General features: G+C 43.1%; 1 protein-coding gene across 3 annotated transcripts in view; it reads left to right on the top strand.

Annotated features, from left to right (window-relative positions):
- The first annotated feature begins 2,643 nt into the window (after positions 1 to 2,643).
- Hacd4 (3-hydroxyacyl-CoA dehydratase 4) overlaps positions 2,644 to 10,385 on the top strand; it is a 28,756-nt gene continuing 21,014 nt past the window's right edge. Inside the window, exons 1-3 of one of the 3 annotated variants that reach the window (XM_028859775.2) lie at positions 2,842 to 2,946; positions 4,171 to 4,274; positions 6,774 to 6,901. In XM_028859775.2, the coding sequence (XP_028715608.1) occupies positions 2,909 to 2,946; positions 4,171 to 4,274; positions 6,774 to 6,901 (270 nt within the window). In that variant the 5' untranslated portion in view covers positions 2,842 to 2,908. Of the gene's footprint in view, positions 2,947 to 4,170; positions 4,275 to 6,773; positions 6,902 to 10,385 lie in introns of all 3 variants that reach the window. The other 2 variants (XM_037202701.1, XM_037202703.1) reach the window with 2 other exon arrangements.

The following is a 10,385-nucleotide window of genomic DNA, read 5'->3' as shown; positions in this document are numbered from 1 at the left end:
ATTAAACACCTTAAAAAGAGGAAGAAATGCTTTCTGTAGCCTTCCACAAATCTCTTCTGGGCTGAAGGAGGTGAGAGAAGGAAGTAGGAGGTAGGAAGAAGCCGCTGATTGCCATTGACCAGGCCTGGGGACCATGTGTGTCATAGTTTTCCAAAGAGAGGAGGGAATTTCACTTCCCATCTAGACTGATTTCTCATAAGCTATTCTTGCACCTCTTCCTTGGAAAATAAGATAGGATTCCTGTAAACAGAGGCAGAGTTTTCTGTCTTGACTGCCCAGTCCCAACCAGGCAGCTGCTTCCCAAATTACCACACAGAGGCTTGTATTAATTATAAATGCTTGACCGATGGCCCAGGCTTATTGCTAACTAGCTCTTACACTTAAATTAACCCATTTCTATTAATCTATGTATGCCACGTGGCTGTGGCTTTACCTGTCCTCTGGCACCTGGCTTCTTGAGCAGGTCCTCCCCTCAGTCCTCCCCTCAGTCCTCAGTTTGATTGTTCTGCCTAACCTTATCCTGACTCCCCATAGGCCAAACAGCTTTATTCTTAACCAATGAGAGCAACACACATTCACAGTGTACAGAAGGATCATCCCACAGCAGATTCCCTGCTAGACTAGAAAGATCTTGTTGTTGTTAGTTTTGTTGGTTCCTTGGCCTGTTTTTCAGCTGCCACTAAAATGGAATCTTTGATGCATCAGAAGGGTGTGAGCCAAGTGATCAAGTGATGATCCAGGAGGTTGATGTGGCGATGATGCAGACTGGGTTGAGAGTGGCTGGCTTTACTGCACACTGGGACTCGAGAGTGTGAATGAATATGGGAAGTTAGCAGTAGCTGCAATCGATAGGACTGGACTAGATGGGGAGATAAGGACATGCAAGTATTAAATGGAAGTAGCTGTTAGAATGGTGGCCTCCCTATGGGAAATTAGGCAATGGTCTAGGAAGAAAGGTGGTAAGGATATTTTAAACAGTTCCAACTGGAAGTAATGGTAAGACTTTCACAATGAAATATCCAGAATCTGTTCCAAAGCCAGAGCTGGTATTCAGAAGAGTGAAAGCAAAATGGGAAAGTCTGTAGGAAAGAAAAATGGGAAAGTCTGTAGGAAAGCAAAATGGGAAAGTCTGTAGGAAAGCAAAATGGGAAAGTCTGTAGGGGCTGAAGCCATGCACAGTGGTTGTCTCTGCTAAAGGGCAGTGAGATGAACAGAAAAGCTGACCAAGGGCAGGCCTCTGAGGGAGCAGAGGGAGGAGGTTTTCAAAGAAGTCAGAGCTGTATGCAGAACTGGAGGAGGGAGGGGAGGATGAAGAAGTGTTTGCTGATAAAGGATCTCTTCTCTGGCAGACTTCCTGCCCGGCCAGCTCAGTCCATCCAGAAACTCCCATCTCACTTCTGGCTTGGGCACAGAAGGCTCTGGAAACAGTTACTCGCCTGTGTTTGCTTGGGTATCAGTGTGACCTTTAGCTCAGATGCTCACTTCCTATAAGCAAAGACTGAGGGACAGTATGGGGACTCAGGGAACCCTGAGGGCATTTTCAGGACGGTTGGGAGGCCAAACTGTAAGGTGCATGGAGTAAGGGGGTGATGGAGGATGAGAGAGGGCCCTGGATGATGATAGCAGAAGGTATGGGTTGTGGGGGGTGTGAGGGAGGGTGTTGAAAAAGTGAATTTGGAACCCTAGATTTGAAAATGTACCTCCACTCCCCCCCCCACCCCCCCAAAAAATGGTCTTCCTTTGTACCCAGCTGCCCTGGCACTCATTATGCAGTCCAGGCTGATCTTGAGCTTGTCATCGTCTTCCTGCCTCAGCTTCTGGAATGCTGGGATTACAGGTGTTAACCACCACATGTGCCATGAATATGTTCTTAAACAGCCATGAAAGTCAGTGTATAGGAGGGAATAAAGATGTAAGAGCAGACAGCGAAACCACCGACAATGGCTTTGAGAAGTGACTGAGGCTGCAGGAGAGCTTGCCCCTGGCCGAGGCCATAGAATAGTAGGACACTTCAAGAGGCAGACCCAGTGGCAGCTATGAGGAAGGAAACCGTGGCACAAGAAGAAAATTTGCTGACTCCGATTTCTAACTCTGCTGTTTATCAGCTGTGTGACCTGTGGTGAGTGACAATATTTCTTAAAGCCACAACTTCCTTTTTTGGTAAGATCTACCTTCCTACTCCAGTAACTGTATGTAACTGGCCCACCTATTTGGGTTGTTGTTTTGGGAAAAAAAACTCCCCTTTTCTGGTAAAAAACAGAGTAACTGGAAGATGCTCCCGACCTTCACAAACCCATGAAGGTGAGGAGGAGGGGAGGATGCCATTGCCCCAAGAAACTAGGAAACGGCATGCAGGAGTGTTGGCCATGGACAACATTAACGAAAGACGGATAACGTGCATTTGTGCACATCAGGGCTCTGGGTGTCAGGGATGGACTTCTGGGGGGCTCTGACCCCTGTTTGAGAAAGTGTTAGGCTGAGTGCCGCCAGCTTCCCTGGCATTCTCCTGTGCTTCTGTGCATTCTCCTAGGGTTTCTAAGAGAAGGTCAGGCCACCCTGTGGGATCCGTGCACCCTGGAGGCTAGTTGGAGCTGTCAAGCTTTCCTGACGGTCTCCACCCACACATTAGGAGCCTGTGGTGAGTTTGGTAAACCTGGGATGACGGTGTGCTTGTTCATTCCGCGTACTCTCCGTGTCCCAGCCAGCTATACTAGAACAGCATGGCAGGTACTTGGCTTTCATCTCCTGCCCATCTTACGACCTTTAACAATAACACAACAACAACAGAAAAACTTGCTGAGTGTGTTGAAGCCCCGCCCTTCCGTGCGCAGCCCGGGGACCGCCCCTCCTGCCTTCCCTGCCGGGTCCCGCTGCTTCCCGGAGGCGCTGGAGGTGCAGACTGTGGCCCATGGGGCCCTCGGTGCTGCCCACCTGGCTGCAGCCCAGGTAGGGCGCGGGGCGGCGGGGAGGGAGGGGACAGGGCACTGGGAAGAAGCCCACTCACCGGCTTCCACTCATGGGTGACGCCCCTGACTCTGCTCAACATTTACTGCTGGTGCTAGCGGATCGCACTTTCTCCATAAACTCAGGAAGGAGGCTCCCGTTTCCCTCTTTTTTAAAAAATTTTTATTTGGAGATGAGGAAATGGAAGGACAAGCAGCCTGGCCACCTCTTCTCTTTGTGCATTCCCACTGGCTCTTCCCTTCCTCCTCGTCCCCGCTGCGCTCTAGACTCCGGCGCAGGGTGATTTTCAGAGCGTCCAGTGGCAGCAGCGCCCACACAGGAGGGATTCCAGGCAAACTAAGCGCCCGGGGTGTGTGTTTACAGCCAGGTGATTCTGGTTGGGTTGGCGTTTTCCTTCCTAATCCCTTTAGCAGTTTTGGTCATCTGTTGACTACTCCAGAGATTCGGCTTCCCAGTTTATATACCTTGTTTCTCAGAGGTTTCCCATCTCCAGCTAAGAGCAGCTCTTGTTTAGGCTGACAAGGCCACTCCAGCAGTCCTTCTGCACACCAGGGAGCCCTTCAAACACCGCCTCTTGGAACTCCCTGGGACCAAGGATCTGTCAATCTTCTCTTAGTCATCTCCCCAGCAACCTACAACACATTTTTTTGCACTCAGCTTGACTTCCTTTTTTTCCCGCCCTGGCTTGAGCAACTAAACTGCTTTCTATGTGTGTCTGCTGAAGGGAACTGGCTTCTCTGGTAAAGTATAACAGGAGGCGGTGGCGAGAAGAGAGTAACCCAATCCCAAGGTACTCGAAAGTCAGGTGTGTCCAATTACTGAGTCGCCCAGTTGTGACCACGCCCCTCTGATCATTTAACAAGCCTATGGAACTGGGCTGCAAGCTGCTCAAATCAGTCCTTTTGCATCCTTCCCTGTCACTTCGAATTCCAAAGCTATCTTTTTAGTGACAGTAAGTGTTAGAGAAACAAGGTTAGAATTTTATCCAAGATGGAAATGAAGTTTGTAAAACAACTGTCTTTGGTTTTCAGCAATCTCAATCAATATGCTCATATTAAATAACGTCCCGTCAAACTTTAATGGGTTTGGAGGGCCAACACAGTGAAAGACCCTGATACAGAACTCTGACATGGAACTTTTCTTCCGCTTGCTCGTTTGACTGATGCATTAAAAGACCTGTTTAATGGCGTTTCCCTGTGTTCGTAGGTATAGAAAGAATGTGTATCTTTTCATCTATTACCTAGTCCAGTTCTGTGGCCACTCATGGATACTGACAAATATGACAGCCAGATTCTTCTCCTTTGGAAAAGGTAAAACTCTTTTTTTTTTAAAAAAAGATTTATTTATTTATTATGTATACAGAAGAGGGTGCCAGATCTCATTACAGATGGTTGTTAGCCACCACGTGGGTGCTGGGAATTGAACTCAGGACCTCTGGAAGAGCAGTCCGGTACTCTTAACCTCTGAGCCATCTCTCCAGCCCGGTAAAACTCTTAAACAGTTTTGATTTCTAACTTTTATTCCTTGTTCTCATCTCGTCCTGCTGATTTTAATTTTGAATTTCTGTGCAGCACACCTGGCATCATTCACTTCTCTAGACTTTGTTTTTCCATAACCATACTTTATTATTTCAACCTGAAACCTTTTTGTAGCAGGCAGAAGGTGAGGAGGAAAGGATGTGTCTTGTCCTAGAGCAGGCAATTTACTTTGAAAGCAAAGCAGTATCTTTGGGATGTTTCTTTTTGGTCCTGTACCAAACAGGCAAATGTAACACATTTTGAGGACTCTGTAAATTCCAGCCTGACATTCTGTGCAAAGCAATGAGAAATTAATGAAATCCTTCTATTGATTTTAATTCCCCGGGTTTAGGGTAGCTGAGGATTACCAGTAACTGAATGACAAACGTTGTATCCGCCACGCCCCTGTTGGATCCCTTTAGTGATATGTCCGTGACACAGCACACTGGTGACGGCCACCTATGTGGAGTTGGCATTGATGACCTGAATCATAAGCTTCCTTCAGTTTCCTAAAAAGTCAAGCTGTTTCTTTCAACTATTCATTTCAGATTGTTAAAGAATGAATCACCAAGTGACTATCAAAACACCATTCCCTCTGTGTCCCATCCCCACATGAGTAAGTGCCATCACAGTTTACAACTGTTTGGTGACTCGACAGTTTGAACAACTGCTAGTTTGGCTAAAAACAAACACGAGCATGACTGGAAAAAACCATGCTGAGTCCATCAACTGAGAGCCGTGTATCACAAGGAAACCCATCTCCTGGGCTGTCGCAAACCATTTTATGTTTCTCAGTCTTACTGAAAAGGCACACAGTTCTTGCCTTGTTAGTCTCTGAGCTACAGCAGAAGAAGGCTTGAGTGTTAGCTACGCCCACCATGAGTTGTCAGGCAGAAGGAAGCTGCCATACAAGTGGTGGGAAGCCATCACTTCGGTAGGTTAGGTGAGGCTGTGTGGGCAAACTGCAGTCCACTCACCTCCTGTGCCCCAAGCAAGAATTCTAATACGGCCCCCATTGTGGGACGTGGCTTTAGCCGTCAATATCTTTATGATACACCACTGTAATTGTAGCAGCTATGGATGATTAGAGAAACATAAGTGATTTGTTCCTTTGAAAGGGAGACTGAGAATGCTGGAATAGACCAGTTCCATTTCCTTGGCCAGTGGTTCTCAACCTTCCCAATGCTGCCACCCTTTCATACAGTTCCTCACGTTGTGGTGACCCACAACCATAAAATTTCGTTGCTACTTCATAACTGTAATTTTGCTGCTGTTGTGAATTGTAATGTAAATATCTAATGTGCAGGGTATCTGATATGCAACCCCTGTGAAAGGGGTGTTCGACCCCCAGGTTGAGAACCACTGCCCTAGGCAGTGAACTTGCGTGACCCTACTACCTTCTTCTGTCAGGGTTGTGTAATGGTCCAGGTGGTGGGTAGGACTGTGGGCTCTTGGTGTGTCGGGAATCGTCTCTGAGAGGGGCATGATGATGACAGCATCCATGCCTTATAGAGACAGCAAGAGGATAAACCCCAGTGCCTGGTCAATTATAATCATGCAAACAACGGGAAGCAGTAAAAATAGAAAACTTACCAGCAGAAGTCTCCAGATGTGGCAGGATTTTAAGATCTTAAAGCAACAAGTTTGTCTTTAGAGGGCCATCAGTTCCCTTCTATTTCAGTTCCCTCTCGGGAACATCTGAGTTATATACTCTCACACTGCCAACTCCAAAGTTCAGTGCTTAAAACAAATCCAAAGTCACTAGTGCGAGGTATGTCAGCCTCAAGTGCAGGCAGACCTGGTGTCTGACATCACAGCATCAACAGTGTCATTTCCATAGAATTTCTCTGAATCAGTTTTCTATTCCTTTTTTTTTTTGTCAATGAAAAAGCTGAGCACAGCAGATTTTTTTAGTGAGCTTACCCCAAAATATCTACACACCAGGGGTTTAGATTCTGTCTGATTACATGTGTGTGGGAATAGCATGGGGATCTCATATACTGGGAAAAAATACAACTCTGGCTGTGAAGACTTTGTAAGTTTCAATTCTTTTTGGAAGAGGACCAATTAAAAAGAACTTTACATACTTTCTCTATGTGCTTCCTATAAGTGCCACAGTACTTGGTAGGGATGCATCTCATTGCTACAACTTAGTAGCTTATTTAGTGATTTTTTTTTTTTTGCACATACAATAAAGAAATTCATCTCAGCTGTATTTTGCAGTACTCCGCAAATGTACGCTCTGATGCAGTTTTGACTCACCGTGTCTTTATTTGTCACTCACTGACACAGATTCAATGGTTGACACATTTTATGCTATCGGGCTGGTTATGCGGGTTTGCCAATCCATTTCCCTCCTGGAGCTGCTGCACATTTATATTGGCATTGAGTCAAACCATCTTTTCCCAAGGTTTTTGCAGGTAAGTTTAATCATGCTATTATTACAGTCTCTTTAATTTTTGAGTTTATCTTATTTATCGTCCCTAGTGACTTTATGGCAGGATTCCTTCATAGGATTCCCTTCCTAAACCACAGCAGTTAGTGTGGTCCATTGGTAGTGTTTGGGAAATGCCACTGGCCAGTCCGTGTACTGCATGGATCCTGTCTTGGAGATTCCATAGCCATTGACCACTCTCCAGGTATCTCCTTCTGAAATAGATAAGACAGTGGAAAGGCTCAGACGTGGGTTTGAGGTCTGCCTCTTCTACTGACCACTGTGGGGTTATACCTCCACAGTGATGGGAAAGAATAGAGGATTAAAAACCAAAACGATGGTGCTTGTTTTAAAGGCAGATTGACAGAAGTTGGGAATTTACTACTGGTAGACACTCCACATAGGAAATCATTGTTTAATTAAGACAAAAAAAAATTAATTAAAAATGATGTTTTCCATGAGAAAGACAAAATAATGATTAGGTGACTACATGGATATACATTAAAACTACAGGATTTGGAATAGCCATCTCAATGAGCATAATTTTAGATATCCTCAACAGAAATTGAAAAACAAACTATTTCCTAAAATATCAGAATCTTAATATATTTAAATACCCAGCAAAGCACTTAGAATGTAAACATAGAGCTTAAGACTTATTATATAGCTCCGTGTGTTAATTTGCTTGAAATATCATGAAAATGTAAAAGATGCAAATAATGGTATAATCCTCATGAATTACAAATATTAAAAGTATTTATGGATGGGGACAGTAAAAATGGGTCAGAGAGATAGCTGGGTAATTTTGCTGCCAAGCATGAGGACCTAAGCTTGATCTCTGGAGCTCACATTATAAAGGGAAAAAATCATCTCCTATAAGTTGTCCTCTGACCTCCACACATGCACTGAAGCACATGAGTGTGGGGGCATGTGTGCACATACACACATAAAATGTTTTAAAAAGTATGTGGTAGATTTAATTTTACTTAGTAAACAAAAATAGAGAAGTACTATTCATTAGAATGAAGACTTTTTTTTTTTTTTTTTTTTTTTTTTTTTTTTTTGGTTTTTCGAGGACAGGGTTTCTCTGTGTAGCTTTGCGCCTTTTCCTGGAACTCACTTGGTAGCCCAGGCTGGCCTCGAACTCACAGAGATCCGCCTGCCTCTGCCTCCCGAGTGCTGGGATTAAAGGCATGCACCACCACCGCCCGGCTTAGAATGAAGACATTTTAAGTGTTGAAATATCAAATGTTAAAAAGGAGGGTAATAATGTACAATAGTTACATTAAAATTAACCAGCTAAGAGCTACATAGAATCTCCTAAACATGTCACTTTACAAACTAAAAAGGGGAACAGATCAATCACAGAAGCAGTGATTAATTTAGAAACAAGATCTATTGGTATTCCTGACCTAGTGGGTCTCCTGTACTTTGAAAATGCCAAAATGTGTACATCAGAATGCTAATTCTAGAGAGCAGAACTAACAACTCAGAAGACATGAAATCTGTATCCATCACATGGAATTATTCACTAGGAGCTGTATCAAGCTCATATAAAATCTGAGTCATGTTATCACTTTCACTCTTCCCTAAAGGGCTTTTTAGTTTTTTAGGCTAAGTTGGCTATTACTAATTTCTTGGTAACACAGCATTTTCAAAACTTGTGTTAGTTTTGAACTAACTAACACAAAAGGTTGTGTTAGTATGGCTGTTGTTATTGCACACTGTGGTCCTAGACCTAGTCAGGAAGGAGACTTGAGAGAGAGCTTGAAATAAATGTACACAGATTGTTTGCTTGACAAAAATTACTTAGACTTGCCTAATAATCAAAATTACTGTAGAATTGAGACATCTGATTTCTTAGAGGTGTACAAATTCCAGAACATTCAAATGTGGTTTTTAATCACCAATAATTAAATCTCAAATGGCATATAGAACCATCACTGAAAGCAAAGAACCAACGCATGTAACATATACACATGCATTTAATTTATTAAAAAATGATTTCGCTAAATCCAGTGCTAATGGAGCACAATGACCTTGAAGTCTTCAGTCCTGGGGAGGACAAGCAGGGATGAGGGTGCCAGGAATGAGGATGAACCTCCCGGGCTATGACCAACCTAGACATGAACACAGCCCTTTTGATGTGCCTGTCTCGCTTTCTCTCTTACTTGAAGTTGTATCTCTCCTCTGTTGTTTTTATTGCATTTGTTCTCAGAAAGAGAATGGCATTGGAAAAGCTTTATTCAGGTCTCATAGGTAAGGTTTCACATTTGGTATCTTTCCTTATGAAAGTTCTGCAGACAATTAGAATTTCTTCATTATCAGACAACCCCGAGTATTCTGCTTAAAAATAACATAACAAAGCCTTAGGTTGTGTAATCATTTGTGGTGTTCCTATTTCCCCATTTTTAAATGAAGAGATGGTGCTTAAAGCAGCTGAGTTACTTACAGTTATTATGGTTGTAAACAGGCATCATGTTCTGCTGCTTCAAAGGGGAAAAAAGCCATGTCTATAGAGTTGTGATGTTGTTATGGTATTACCTTCATGGGGTTGCAAAGCCACAATAGAGTGTGGTCTTTTGAGAACAGATTTTCCAAAATGTCAAGAAAACTAACTCCAGCTAGCATGAACAATGGATTAGAAATAGCTAGTTGAACAACTAATGTAACATCTGGTGAGAGCTGGTGCAGAGGGAAATGAGGGTAGATGTGGGCTTGTTCATTGTTCTGAGTTATTAAATGTTTTACACTCACATATCTGACAACAAGCAATAAACTATAATTTTTAAAATTATACGCAATTGCTAAAACAAAAACAGCAGAGAAAACATACACTATAAGACAGTAGGTATTTAACAGACATCTATACTTTATTTATTTATTTATTAGGAGGAAAAAATCCAAGACTGTAACACAAAAAGCTGTTTATAGGCTTATTGCTTATACCAATTATATATCACTTAAATTATATACAGAAATATATCAAACTTTGATATTCTTGGTCTCAAGTGGGAAACCTCAGAAGATACAAAAGAAGCACGTTCAAAACGACAGTACAAATGAAAGCTAGGTGGTTTCCCTTCCTAGCCCTTTCTTTCCAAACAAACTTGCATATTCGTTGCATTAGTTAAAAAGGAGTTAAATGGGGACTAGTTGATTTTGATAGACTTCTTTAAAGAAGACTAAAACTTGACTTTTGTAGAATGGAATATGGCCACTCCTGAAAGGTTGACTTTGAAGGTTTTGTTCAGTCTTCAGCTTTGCAGATACCTCGAAAGCTTTTCTGGATAAAAACTTGACATTTTATTTAGAGAAAGGGGGAACAACCCCAGATGAACCTTTGTACCACAGCGTTTGATAGGTACACCTTATAGGAAACTCTCAGAGGAATAGAGTTTAGCTGACTTCAAGTGGTTCAATACCATATCCTGCCCCCCATCAATCACCATGAACATTGCTACACATGT

This window comes from Peromyscus leucopus, chromosome 2, assembly GCF_004664715.2.
Source record: "Peromyscus leucopus breed LL Stock chromosome 2, UCI_PerLeu_2.1, whole genome shotgun sequence".
In the NCBI taxonomy this organism is placed as follows: domain Eukaryota; kingdom Metazoa; phylum Chordata; class Mammalia; order Rodentia; family Cricetidae; genus Peromyscus; species Peromyscus leucopus.
This window is presented reverse-complemented; position numbering and strand designations above follow the sequence as displayed.